This window comes from Rhea americana, unplaced genomic scaffold, assembly GCF_003343005.1.
Source record: "Rhea americana isolate MKP2758 unplaced genomic scaffold, rheAme1 scaffold_2, whole genome shotgun sequence".
NCBI classification, from domain to species: domain Eukaryota; kingdom Metazoa; phylum Chordata; class Aves; order Rheiformes; family Rheidae; genus Rhea; species Rhea americana.
In genome coordinates, this window is record NW_028186149.1 from 12337433 (window position 1) to 12352107 (window position 14675).

Consider the following 14675-nt stretch of genomic DNA (forward strand, 5'->3'; position numbering starts at 1 on the left):
CATCAGCTTCCTCATGGCAATATAGATCTTATTAGCCCCTAGGAGGTCTCCCTCCCTGTGACACCCATTTGTCCAAAGCCTCCTCTARAATACTCTCTTCCATAATGTTAAGCCTGGCTCTTAATATATCAAAACTCTGTATGCCAAGTATTCACTGCTAGGTCTCTCTAAGAATCATTTTGCAGAGCTTGGATGGCAATATGTTTTCACAGCTGATGTGGAAAGCCAGAAATAACATTCCCCAATAAGAAATCTCTGCTTTACAAAGTGTGCACTGTTTCTTAGGGTTAATCTGACCTGCTAAGGAGGGAAAATGCTTTTATACAGTTGACAAAGTATCTCAGTCAGTCTTAATAGTAGAATTGCTCCATTTTCTAGTGTCTGTGCTAGGATGGATATACTGAAGCAGAAAAAAAAAAGTAACATCTGATCTCAGAGCATCCGTTTCTGGTGCAAACAATGGTCCACCTTATGCCATCTGGCATTCTGATTAAGCCCAAATGCAGCCTGGTGGACAGAAACTCTGGTAAAATTGTTGTAGGACTGAAGAGGAGTAGGTCCAGACAAATGCCTTCCAAACTGCAGCACCTAGACTACTTGTGACCTTCAGGATCACAGCAAGTGATTCACAATGAGTCTGCTAAACAGCTATCAGTATTACATCTTATTCATAATAGATGAACAGCCTAACTAGGTCACAGAAATCTGTGTATCCAAGTAGCCTGACTGAGCAGCAGTCAGCACTTGCAGCTTAAGGAAAGTGTAACCAAAGGAAGGCAAGTATAGAAAAATTCTGTCTCTGGTATATTTTCCCTAGCTTATGGTAAGAGGCAGTTTACGTACTTCCGAAGCAAGATATTTCATCTGGATCAAAATGTTGAATAGCTATTAATGGACTTCTCTGTTAATTTACATCCAGCTGTACTTTTGGCCCCTGCAACATCCTGGCAAAGAATTTGACAGTTCAGTTGTGCACTGCATGACAAAGTATTTCCTTCTGCTTGAATTTGCTGCCTGGGTATTTTCTCTGAATGTTATTGTGTTTTTGTACTATCATTCTCAGCTAGCATTCTCTGCCGTTCTCTTTCCTCCATAATGTTTAAGATGTTATAGTTTTCTGTTTTTTCCCTACTCCTTCCAGACATACAGCTTTTTGAGCTGAAGAGATTTAATCTAATTATCCTTACCTCACTGAATACAGTTCTGTACTGCAGTAAGGTCTTCTCCTCCACTTTTTCTGCTTACTCTGTGTTTTCAAGATGGGTGACTAGAACTTTAATATGATTATTCATCTGGACCTGAAATGTGTGTAAATACAGTCAAAAAAATGGTATTTTAGCAATACTGGTGCATAGTGTTTAAGAAAGTTTAGATTATTCATCTAGAAGGGAAACATCCTAACCCAGAGCCCTGGGGTCAAGGATACCTGGCTGTTTTATTTTTTTTGACAGTAAAGTTACAGCCCTTGAGCCAGAACAGATTTAGTGGTACACTTACTTTTAAGGATGCAATAATAACAGATTGCTGTGTGGCACTAATGAAGCTCCATTTTGTAGGGACTGGAGTTTCATGGTTGGACTTGTTATCATCAGTGAAGGTGCAGGATCCATTATGGTGGCTGAATTACTGATGAAGGYTCTCTCCCACGCAGACTGTTAGATCACACTCCCTCTTCTTCATATAGACTTCGACAGCATCTCTCTGTTCTACCCCGCTTCTCTTCCTGAAGAATTGGTGCKGGTTTTCTTTTTCAGATTATTCCCTCCTTAAGAATAGTCTAGAGGATACAGACTTAYTGGACAAAGATCAGTAAGACCTACAGCCAAGTAGTATGAAGTCTGACTTATTCTAGAAACTATGCTAAAACAGTTCTCTGCAGCATTTGAACAGGATTCTCTAAGTGCTTAACAAACCATTGTACACAAGGGACGTGGAGGAGGGTCTGAAATAACCCGACACTTTCTTCCCTAATGCTCTCTACTTCAGTGAAAGCATTACATTTGAAGTTTCTGAAACTATACAGCTACAGGAGTTAACTCCAGTACCTCCCAAAGAACAGGCAAACAGGCAGAGGACTTTGATGTCAGCAGGAAAAATAAAGGTATCCAACTCATATCCTCCTCCATCAACATCCTTCACCAGTTTCTATTTGCTTTTCAACAGCATTGCTCACTTCAGCTCTTTCTACTACACTCTTTTAGCACAGGTATTAGTATTCCAGTCAGAAGCTTATAACAGATAATGTACCATAACTACTGTATCAAACTTGGGTGAATATCTAGYGGCTAGCTATAGCAACACCACCACCACAAATAACTGAGCAATTCCTAGCACTCCTCTCTACAGTTACTGTTTGAACAACAAGAGATGCTTGAGATTCATGACTTTCACTGATCCAAGCAGTGATGACTTCAGATGCACTCAGCCATCCGGGTAGGTGAAACTTTCCAGAACACCTTGTGTTCTTTGCAAAATGAACTCGTCATCTTTACTAAATGGTAATGATGAGGTAGCTGCCTCATCTTTACTAAGAGGTATAGTCTAGAATTTCCTATTAAATATTAAGCTATGTTTAAATAATGTTTCTGACAACAAGACAGAGACTGGCTCTTCCTCTAAAACACTCACCTTTCTGGCTGAAAGCCTGTGTTCTTGTGGAAAAGATTCTCCATGGTTACAAGTCTGACTGTAAAAGACATCAACCATACTGAAGTGYAGAGAGACATGGATATATGCAGTGTTCTTGTCTGAAAAGACCATCCTTTTAATGGGGTAGAGGACAAAACATGTGCCACAGCTTCTAGGACACATGGTACCTCTTTCCAGAGGAAGAAAAAACRAACAACGTTCCCCTCCCCCCCAAACACCGCAGTGGTAATAGTGTCAAAGTATATAGCTGGTTTTGTGTCAGTTTGCATTAGCAGCCACTATCTTGTCAGAGAACTTAGATTGGCATTCAGAGACAAACTTGGCTAGCCAGTTCCTTTATTAACTGTTAACCCACACAATCCTTCCAAACCAGGTTATCAGGATTTTTAAGATACAGTGCCAAATACTGAATTTCTACTGAAATATATGAAAATGAATTTTATAAAACTCACCTGCGAGTCTCTAGCAAGCTACTTTTGACATACTTGTTTTGGTTTGCCTATTGACCGAAAATAACAAAAATAACACATTTGAATGTAATTGGCTGCCTTATGTGTGATCAGTTGCCTTGGCTGAACACAAGATCTGACTCCTGTACACATCTTAGCCATAAAACACTTCATTTAAGTCTTTCTTAAAAGAAAATAAAGCCCTGACACTACTACAAAAGAAAAGTTATTTTCAGTTGATGTGGCAGCAYCATTTATCTTCATCTTAAAATCACGACTGGCCAGTGCTTGCTGCTGGTCAAGTCTGATCTGAACAGAGTGAAGCTCTTACAACCAATCCTTGCTTTGAGCAGAGATGTGCTCCTATTTCAAAATAGGTTCATTTCTGTCTTAGCAATTAATGATCAGCAATTAATGGTCATAGTAATTACCTTCTTAGTAGGAAGATGTTCTCTACAGCCATTATTGTCTACAAGCCTTCCACAGTAACAATTTCTAAACAAATGTCTAAATGAAGTTTGGGCAATGAAGACTCTGCTAGGTTTAGGTGACTTGCCTTACAGGTCAGACATTTAACACTCTGATCTACATTTTTGATCCAAAACCATTTACCAGGAGACTTGTGTCAAAGGCAAAAGAAAACCTGAATTTACGCAGAAGCACACATACTGTTTCCCTGGGCTAATTTGTGACACCAAAGCCCAGAAAATATTCAGACTATGAATAGAGTAATGTAAATTAAAGCTCCCTATGTGGTCATTTCCTGCAGTACCCTCAGCAGAGCCATACTGCGAATACCTACTCTAGAATTATTTTTGAGAAACTGGCAAGGGAAAAGCATCAGTATTGGTAGAAATTAAAGTTTGYATATGCTTATTTTAATTAAAAAAATAAGTCAGTGTTTAGACTAGTAATGCTTGCTGAAGTGCTATGTGCTCTGGTTACCTCACCAAGAGGGAAGGCTAGAGATGGTGAATTTGTTAAGGACACAACTGGACTTGATACCATTTCTTCCAAAACTGCACTTGACTAACAAACCAGAAGTTATTGCCTCTACCACATTTATGTTTCTACATTAGAAGTTAAYACACTGTACAATGAGCCAGCCTCTCTCTGAAGACAGAGCTGAGACTCATTTTCTTGAATGAGCATCAAGAGAGTTGCACTTCATATGAAGCCTTAAGAATTTTCTGCAAAATAATCAGGATCCTAGAATTGGAGAGAGCTTGGCAAGATGTAGTGTTGAGATAATAAATGAGCACAAAGAACTTGACACTAGAATTTGTAAAGTACTGTCCTTAGAAAGCCCAATGTCAGAAGGGCCTGCAGAGACCACCGAGAAACACAAACATTTAAAAGGTAACGGTAACAAAAGATTAAGGAATATCTGCTCAGCTGGGTTATGGATGTGGCCAGAGAATTAACATTGTATAAGAGATGTACAACTTCCTAAAAAGTAAAGGACCTTGAAACGAGCACTGCACATCTTTTCAAGACAGTGCTTTATGGCAGAAGGCCTCATACCGTACCATACTTGCATCACACTACYCAAAGTGAATGCTATTCAGCCATATAAACCTACAATGCATTACTTGCTGAAGCATTTAGTGGCAAGGTAAATTAAAAGCATTTTAAGAACGTAAATGAAATGACAAGCAGGCATCTGAGCTGCTGGACAGGCACTTTCACACATTATTGCCAGCAAACAACACGCACTTGCTACTGCCATAATTACAGGCTTGCACTCATGCACCCAGAGGGGTGTAAAATCCTGAGAGAGGCTGCTCCCGGCCCCTCGTGCTTCCTGCTGGAAGTGCCTTAAAGCCCAGCAAGCACTGCAGCCATGAAGGCGCACTGGAGTGAGGTGGGCATGGCACAGCTGGATCCCAACTCAGGTGACAGCATATGTGGGAGCAGACAAACAGGGCTTCAGGGAGGCTGAYCTGGAGATGCAAACGGTAAGAGAGAATTCTGCATAGAGAAATGTAAGACTGGAGCTGGATTTGTGAGTGGGAGCATGTAAAAGGCAGGGGGGAAAGCAAAGATATATGCTTCTTCCTGTGCATGTGTGTGTCCTGGCACAGAGCTGAGAGCAGCTGCTGGCTGTGCTACTGGCACAGCGTGAGAAAACTCAGCTAGGGGAACTTCACTTACTGTATCCAAGCATCCCAGAAAGCAACACGCCAAGCTGGAGCAAGTGAAAGCTACTCTGCACCACACATCACACTCTGCCACTCTCAGATCTGGCAGACCCCAAGATGAGCCAGAAGAGACTGCAATCTGCATACAAACCCCCTTCTGCAGGGTGCATAGGGTGTTGCAGGTTTGAAGGGTGCACAGAATTAACATTCCCAACATAGGATGTTCAATAGATTTTACATCATTTTCAAACCCTCAGAACAAAATCCTAGTAGTGACAGCTAGCAAACTAGATCTTACTATGCTTTTAAATGAGGCAGCTATCAAAAGACAGACATTAAGGTTCAATCTGAAAATCCAAGCAAAACYGTCCTGGGGTTAGAGGAAAGGAGAAGGCAACTCTAAGCCTCATATGAGTGAAAACAGCAGAATAGGTTCTTTCCACTTTAAGTAAACACCTAAGGTTATTTGGAACCTTTAAGCACCGATCATGTTCAAACTGTAACCTCATCCAACAMAATTTATCATGGCCACAGGAGCAATGATTAAAAAGAAGTACAAAAGTTGACACTTGACTTGCAAATAACAATCTCCACAGGATGCAAACAAAAAACCAAACAAACAAAAAACCCAAACACATACTTTGGACGTAGGTTGTCTTTTTTTTTTTTTTTTTTTTTTTTTTTTTTTTTTTTTCCAGCAACTCAAGAAACTTGACCTGGCAATTTAATAACAAGGCCTAAATACTGCTTCTGTTCAGATACATGAAAGCTCAAGTTGCTCCTACATCTATCCTTAAAGATTGTTTTATAGTTCTATAGATAGAAACCAATTATAATGAATACAAAACACCTTTATTGATCTAACCAGAAGTTATTTCCTGATCTTTTCATTAAATCTGATCACAGCAGCAAAATTGAATATGAAAGAGAATAGTTCTTGATATAGCCAATTCACCCAAAATGTCAACCCTGTTCACACAGTGTCAGGGCCATAGAGCACCCGACAGTACCATACTAACAGTTAACTCTGAGATCAAAGAAGAATGTACAAGAATTACAAGGCAACACTCAAACTGTTACACAGTCAGATGGGGCAGAGCAACAAAAACAAATCAAACCTGCTTTCATGCCAGGCTGTTTGGTGAGACCCTCACATTCTTTCCCCATGTTTACCAAAATAACAGTTACACAGATAGACCTATATCAGGAGCCTATATCTGTCCCACTGTTGGGATTTTTTTTTTTTTTTTTTTTTTTTTTTTTTTTTTTTTGTTTGTTTTTTTTTTTTTTTTTTTTTTTTTTTTTTTTAAGTCTTGTCTCAAATATTGTTCAAGAGGAAAACTTTCTCCTCTACAATACACCTTCTGGTTAATTTATATATTAATATCCAAACACTGAAAATGAAAGCTAATAAAATATATCAAAGAAAATGCCAATGTAGTCTCTGATACCAGAGGTCACTTGTTTCCCTTCCATTCCCTGTGATGTACAGCTCCTATTTGCTCCCAGAGAGAACCACTTTCCCTCGATACAAACCAAAGCACCCACCTCCAAATAGCACGTGCTTTAATAAAGATTGTTACATTTGGTTCCACCAACTGTATAATCTCAACGTTTTCCATATGATGCTTCTGCAAGAGATAATCAAAACCAGGTATATACCTCATCCAGTTTTATCCTAAGTTTGCTTGCTACTGAAAACAGATCGAAAAGTAAAACTGAAAACAAAATGACAACCAATTACAGTATCTTTCATGGTTTTGTTCTAATTTTGACATTAAATTGAGAACATGGTGAAAAAAAGAAAGGCAAAGGAGCATGTATATACTCAGTGCAGAACAGGAAATGTGTTCAAGGGAAAACAAAGGCTGAAGAGAGGGTGAAAAAGTACCTAATGTCATTCCTAATTTTTGTTACCCTCCATAACTCAAAATGAGTTATAGAGCTCCTCCAGAATGTACACTAGCCAGCTCTTGAAGTACCATATTCACCAGGAACATCACCTAAATATGGATCTACATTACAGGTCAGTAGACACTCTCAGAGTGCCTACATTTTGTCTACACTGCAGCTATATAAACTACTACAAGTTCTGCCAGCATTGATCCAGGGCAAGAAGAGCTAAGAAATAAGTGTAAGGAATCTCTGGACACTCAGTCTTGGCTCTGTATGGCCACTCTGAGTACAGCTGTTCATAGAGCTGCACAWAATGTCAGCTCAAAGAGCCTATTCAACTACCTAAACCACTCCAGAGAAAGAAAAGAATGAAAGGAGGAGGGGATTCCTTCCACCCAAGAGCAGGTCACTGCTCTGGTTTCCTGTGTAGCCTTACAGAAGCTGTGCTAACAAGCAGGTGAGGAAGCATCTGTGCAGGTGAGAGTACACAGGACACAGCCTGGCACTGCCCAGCAGAAACCTGGAGAACCACAGCTGCACACAAAACCGTGCTGCCCAGCAAGCAGACATGTGAAGTACTATACGGAGAGGCTCGAAAGTGAAGCGAGAGACTCTTTCAATGCTTGTTGAGAGGATGAGACTAATAAGCATACTCTTTTGTTAGTCAAGGAAGATGCACTAAACCACTGTCCTCACTGCTGCAGGACTGTATACACTCCCTTCTCCTTCACTGCAGGCATGCAACCCCAAGACTTGCTCCCATKCAGATATTGGAGAACTGGGCTTGTGAATGGGCATTTTCTGTCCTGATAGCCAAGGGAAAAAACACAGTGACCTATTCTGTAGCAGCTCCTGAATCTCTCCGCCAGCACCAGCTGCTCTCCCTTCCCTGTGCAGCAGCTGAAGAGGCCAGCTCACTGGGGGTGCATTTTGCTGAACTTTTGGATTTCCATCTGTTGCATAAGCAGAGAAATGGTAGAAATGCCATTTAGTACTATTCCAAGCATGTTAAGACAACTTATGCGGCAAGAGCAATGTGCTGATCAAAGCTCTTCTCAGTCACTAACCCTGTTATGTTCAGAAGGTGACGTGAAGTGYTTATACTACAGGAATAAACATTTGAGAACACATTGTTAGAACAAAAGGTTCTGGAATTGGCAATCTGATCAGCGATCACAACATTTCAATTGAAGTTACTCAACCTGAACATCAAGCACACATTGGTGATTGCACACAGCTGAACAAAACATCAAGTTACCTGCATTAATAATCTACCTCTGACTTGCTTCAAAAGCCTTTACCTTATCTGATAAATCCAAAATCCCCTAGGAACTATAAATTTTAAAATAAGTCCAGAAGATAATACAGAAACATAATGCCTTGAAACAAGTGTCTGACTTTTGCAAACAAATCATTAAATGCATGACTAATTTTTCTACTCTACTAAAAAAATACTGGGTTATTTCCCAGTACTGACTGAGTATGACCAAATTTAACTCTCTTTCTACAACTGTGTGGAACAAAACCTAATGTAATTCCAGATTTCTGTTTTGTTCCAGATAGACAGGCAGTAAGTGGCATTGGAAGAGTAACCAACAGTATTGATAAAGCCTGAAAGCTCAATCAGTGCTATTACAAACTATTGCATAGATTTGTCTGGTACATGCAGTGTTATAGTAATTGATTTCAGTCAAATAAAATGGGGGGGGGGGGGGAAGAAGAGTAGGAAGATTCCAAAGTCAGTAGATAGATGGCTGGCAATCCTAGCTTTGTTCTTTTTACCTTAGTAGCCAGCAAAACCTAAGATTCCCTTTCAACCACAGTAAAACAGTACTCAAAACTTGATAAATGCAGGTCTAACRCTTGTTTATGCAGACTTTTCCCACACAGAAACATAATGCCTTCAAATAAGTGTCCGAGTTTTGCAAACAAAACCATTAAATGCATGACTAAGTTTTCACCAGTTAGCATCCCTATGAAGACAAGCCCTGTCTAAAGAACATTCAAAACACTGTCCTCCATTAAAAGACCAATTAATATTTGGAAATAGAAATTCTTGTCATTTTTACAGTAGAAAGAAAAATTTTCAGTTTACTAAAGTAGAAACAAGCTACCCTTCTTAATAAGGAGCCTAGTCAGCAAGACAAAACACATGCAACAGTTCTTAAATATTGCATTATAGTTTTCAGTGACATGAAATGTGGGAGCTGGTTATCCAAGGCATTATGCAACTGAAACGCAGCTCCCCCGGCTGCACATTCTACCAGGCCACTATCTTCCAAGATGCACCTAGGCAGACCCCCATCTTCTTCAYTTCACTGATCAGCCTTCTGAGCTTGTTCTATCACCAGCCCTCCCAGCATGTTTCCTGGACRCAATCCCTTGTCTGTTAATTCTTCACAGAAATAGTACCAAACAACCCCATTCCAACCCTATCCTCCCATCCTGCACAGAAGTCTGTTAAACAGTTACCCCATTTGGAAGCGACATAAAAGATCAGCGAGACAAACCTGGCTGACTATGAAGTCGACTAAAGCAACACYACTACATTAAAAAATGTTTCAGGTCAACAGTGCATGCTCAGTATGTGGCTTAACATTAACTGGATTAAGCCAAGCATGCATCAACCGCACTGTTAAAATATTCATGGGTTTATGCTTTTGTTATATAAAAAGAAGAAAACTGGTGTTGTAGGCAGACTGCCTCTGTTCTCTTCCCTTCTGTCATGCAGCAGACCATGTTAGTGATAATGCACTCAAACATCCTTGGTTCATATTCATACCAGTCTGCCTGAACCAGCCAAGGCAGAAACAAAGACTTTTGGAAACAGCATAAAGAAACACTGGTTTATGAACTGGTTTCACAGGGCTTCAGCCTTCTAAGGTTCCAACAGTGGTGCCATCAGCATGGGAGCCATTCAGATTTAGTGACTATCAGCTGTCACAAAGGTACAGACTAAATGACGCAGTTCAACCAACCAATGCCTGTCTCTGTGTATCTTAACATATAAGCATCTCATATTTGCAGAATAATTCAAGTTGGAAGATAACCTCAAGAGRTCTCTAGTTCAACCTTCTGCTCAAAGCAGGGTCAGCAAACAGGTTGCTGAGGGCTTTACCAAGWMAGACCTTGAAAACCTCCAAGCACAAAGAGGTTGTGGAATCTCTAGGTGCCCGTTCCAATGTTCAACTGTCCCCATTGTGAGAAGCTTCTTCCTGATATCCCAGCAAAAACTTTTGCTTCAGTTTATACCCATTGTCCCTTGTCCTCCTGCTATGCACCTCTGTGGACACTCTAGTTCATCTTCTTGATAACCTCAATATACACCACATTCAGGGCCTGTTATTAGCCCCCTCTCCCCCATCACCTCTTCTCCAACTGAAACAAGCCCAGTTCCCTCAGCTTGTGCTGCAGCTCCCGACCATCCTGGTGGCCCTCTACTAAACTTGCTCCAGTTTGTTAATGTTCTTCTGATAGTAGGTGCATCATGTCTAGATGTGATCTAATGAGTGCTGAGTAGAGGGAACAAGCATCTTCCTCAATCTACTGGCTCTGCACTTGTTAATGTAGCACAAGATGCTGCTGGCTTTCTTAATTGCCAGGGCCTGCTGCTGACTCACATCCAGTTCAGCAGACCCACAGATTCTTTTCTGGGGAGCCATCCCCAGCTAGCCAGGAGTTCCTCCTTCCCACAGGCAGGACTTTCCATTTGTCTCTATTGAATTTCATACGGTTCACATCAGCTCATTGCTCCAGCCTGGCTCCTCTGAATGGCAGCTTGATCTTCATCCACATCACCTGCTCCCCTCAAATTTGAGGCTGTCCAAAACTTGATATAGATGCCTCCCACCTCACCTTTCAGGTCATCAATAAAGATATTAAACATGACAGATCCTAGAAGAGACTCCTCAGCAATTTCACTTACTGCAAAACTCCAAGAATACTCTCAACGGGAGATTCAAAGACTAGACAGAAATCTTAGAAATGGTATTTTTCTCTAGGTGTTACAGATTCACAGCAGGTGAATCAGGTAGAACAGGTGGCTTAGGTAGGGCCACCCCACACCTAGTGTTTGGAGTGGCTACAGGTTTCACATTTGGCCTGGCTGAACCAACTGCACCAGGCACATCCAAGAACAGTAAATGCTAGAAGTGAGGAGAATAGAGGAACTTCAACTGGGTCAGGAAACTACAAGAAACATTACTGTTTCTCAGGGAACTTTTTAGGAAAAGTAGATTAACACAAACATTTGCCAAGATATCCAAGACAAACACCAGACCCTCCACTGCAGCAGCTGAGCCCTAGGTGAAAGAGTCATATATATTTGTTCTTTCTGAAGCCTTGACTCGAGCCTGGTCACTGAAACCTCCTAAACAAACCAGACTCTAGCTAAACATAACCAACACACTGCAAACCCAGGCCTGTCTGCTCTGTGAGGGAAGAGGGGAGAAAGGACAAAGGCCTGGTCTCCAAGGGGTTGCCTCCAGGGGCAGGAAAGGGCCAGAGATACAGCTGCAGCACTCAGAACAATCATGAACAACCCAACGGAAAGCCCCCTGCTCCCCAATGGTCTTTTCTCTCTTCTCTGCAGGGCAGTGCTGTAATGATGTTCCCAGAAGAAAGAGTTGTTATAAATAATTAAGAATTACATGGTCAGACAAACAATATTCTGCAGTGTCATGCATTATTACAACTTTTTGTGAATAAAAAATAAAATCCTCTTATGAGAGGGATTGCCCCATCATCCAAGAAAACAAATAAGGTTCAAATCATGCTTCAACACTTCTTTTTTGGATTTATAAGGATGCCTGGATAAGTCACCCATGGAAAGAAGTGAACCTGTTCCGCTGTTCCATGCAAAAATGTACCATGTTCAGGCTCTGCTTCAAATCACTTTCGAACCCTTCATTCAAAACAGGTAATTCTGATTGATAAGAAACCTGGTCTCAGACCCAGAAGACACAGGCCAAGCAAGAAAACAGAGCATAAGCATAACAGATTTTGTATTATTCTCAAAGTGACAATAAACTGTGTAATTTAATGATAWATTGTTACCATATGCATTCCTTGCAGCACAATTCTTTTTGATCTTTGTGGTTGCCAGTAACTAACATCTAATTATGGTTTACATATTTGGGATTACAGAAATAAATGTCACATCTTGTGGTTTTTATTAATGGAAGAATTAACCTTTGTTTTACCTGCCTGATATCTGTAATAGACAGAATACAAAGTAGTTACTTTGGTGCTTAATTTGCTGCTGTTAATCCCCAAAAGAGGATTAATGCTATCAGGTGCTCAGATCCAACACTGCTTCACTCAAGGGCTCAGCAAACCCCTTCTCTTAGCTTCAGAGATCACCAGCCCTCCCTCATAACTCTTGCAACTTTGGGTTACATCTCTTTTTCCACTCTCCGCTGTGCCACAATAATCAATGGCACTGAAGGCAGGAGAGAGGAATAATCTGCTTCTTTTTATAAGTGACCCCATGTCCTTTGTTTCCTTGTTCCTTGCTCTTTCACTTCTTTACTGCCCCTCAAATGTTGTAATACAATATTGAACTGTAATTATTTGTTCAATTCTACCACCATACCTTATCCTTTAGAATTTGCTTTGYATTGGCACAACTTCAGAACTCAAAATGGAAAGAAATACTCCCTCCTCCCTTCACCTCATGCTTCAGTTGAGTGACTCCCACCTCCTGCCAGTACCATCATCCCCAGTTGCACAACAGGGGCCACCTCCCTTCCTAAACATCTTCTGGGCTCTAAACATCAAATCCTACCACCACCRCACACATCTGTATTTTACATACACTTTGTACACTTCCAAAAAGGTGTAAATTCTGTAYATGAACAATTGCTCCAAAAGGCCAACTGGGTTCACATGGCAACAGGAGTCACAAATGCATATCAACATGTCATGGTAAAGGACAAGAGAAAGTTCACTTGGACTCTGCCAGAAACAGTTGCTTCTGCAAGTAACAGAGAGTGCATGCACTTTAATGTTGCTACCTTTAAGAACATTCAGGTGTACACTCCAAACAGTACATACGTATGTATACACACAAAGAAATGGGTATGTATTTGAACACAAAAAGCTGTGCAGTGCCTCAGACCATTACAGTGTAGGACAAAGTGCTTATTCAAGTAAGTTTTATTATTATTTTAAAGGAGGACACTAGATCAAGAAGACCAAAGCCATAGAGACAGCTAGTTAAAGATAACTGAGTGGCACTTCAGTGCATTCCCTCCTCGATGAAATGGTTCTTGGAGAAACTGAGTAGGTCAAGGAAAAAAAAATTTTAAACCCAAATAAGGCTCCTGCAGTAGCATATCCTTTACACCTACCCATTAAATACCAAAGCCTGCATTCCCTGCACACCCACATGCTCCTCTAGTTTCTAATCCACAAGACACACAGTGGGTGCACAAGGAAGGCAGTATTAGGGTCAAGGGCATTCAGGCTAACACTAAATACACCAAAACTAATACCAGCTCCTGCGCTCAGGCAGCTGGGTAGTTACAAGAGGCATCTGTAATGAACTTCCTGAAAGGGAGCTCAAATTAAACTAAACACATTATGAAAATGGGATTTGGATTGAACAGTATTTTAGCACTAACATAAACCTGCTCTATTAACCAGCGATCCATGACAAAGGACTRAGTTTTGCAAGTTTGCAAAAACTACAGGTCCACACAACAGAGAAAGGATGAGTCATAGTTTATATTGTTCGTTTATTGTCACAAAGAAGCATAGCACGGGTAGCTGTTCATAACGTAACCGCTGAGAAAGGCGCTGTGAACGAAAAAACCCAACTCCTAGTGGCGCTCAGCGCCTCCAGACCGAAACCCTCGCAGCGGCGGGGCGCGGCTGCCGCGGGGCAGCGCCGACGGAGCCCCCGCGGCGCCGGACGAGCCCCCGCGCTGCGCCGGCCGCTAACGGCGGGCGACGGCGGTGCCGCGAGGAACCGCGCTCGGTCCCGCCCCTCCGCCTCGCCCTCTCCCCACCTGCCTCGGCCATCTCGCCCGCCGGGCTGCGCTGCCCGCGCTTACGGCRGACCCGGCCCCGCGCCCCCAGCTCGGGCCCGCCGGCACGAGCCCCCGGCCGCCCGCGGCGCTTTAACGGTCGCGGCGGTTTAACGGCCGCCCTGGGAGGGGGGCGCGGGAGTGGGGGGAGGGGGCGCCGCGCGCCGAGGACGCGACCGCGCCGCAGCCGCCCCAGCAGTGCGGAGCGGCCGCGCCGCGCCCCGCACCTCCTTCCTGCGGCTGGGCGCGCCCGGGCGGGTGAGGAGCGCCGTCTCCTCGCACACCACGGCCGCGTCCTCCACGAAGACGCAGTCGGGCAGGCTCTCGTCGGCCGGCAGCTCCAGCACCTGCAGCCCCAGCTTGCTCTTCAGCACGCCCACGTAGAGCTGGTGCTCCCGCTCGGCGCGGGCGAAGTCCACCTCGGGGCCCGGCGCGGTGCGCAGCGCCTGCCGGCACAGCGACTCGGGCAGCGCCCGCACCACGGCGTGCGTGCAGCGCCCGAAGGCGGCGGC

The 14675-nt window shown here is 42.7% G+C and overlaps 1 protein-coding gene across 1 annotated transcript in view; it reads right to left on the reverse strand.

The window, feature by feature from the left end:
• DDAH1 (dimethylarginine dimethylaminohydrolase 1) overlaps positions 1–14675 on the reverse strand; it is a gene marked incomplete at its 5' end in the record, with an annotated part of 62467 nt that extends 47792 nt beyond the window's left edge. Inside the window, one exon of the mRNA XM_085303682.1 lies at positions 14391–14675. Within this exon, the coding sequence (XP_085159808.1) occupies positions 14391–14675 (285 nt within the window). The remainder of the gene's footprint in view (positions 1–14390) is intronic.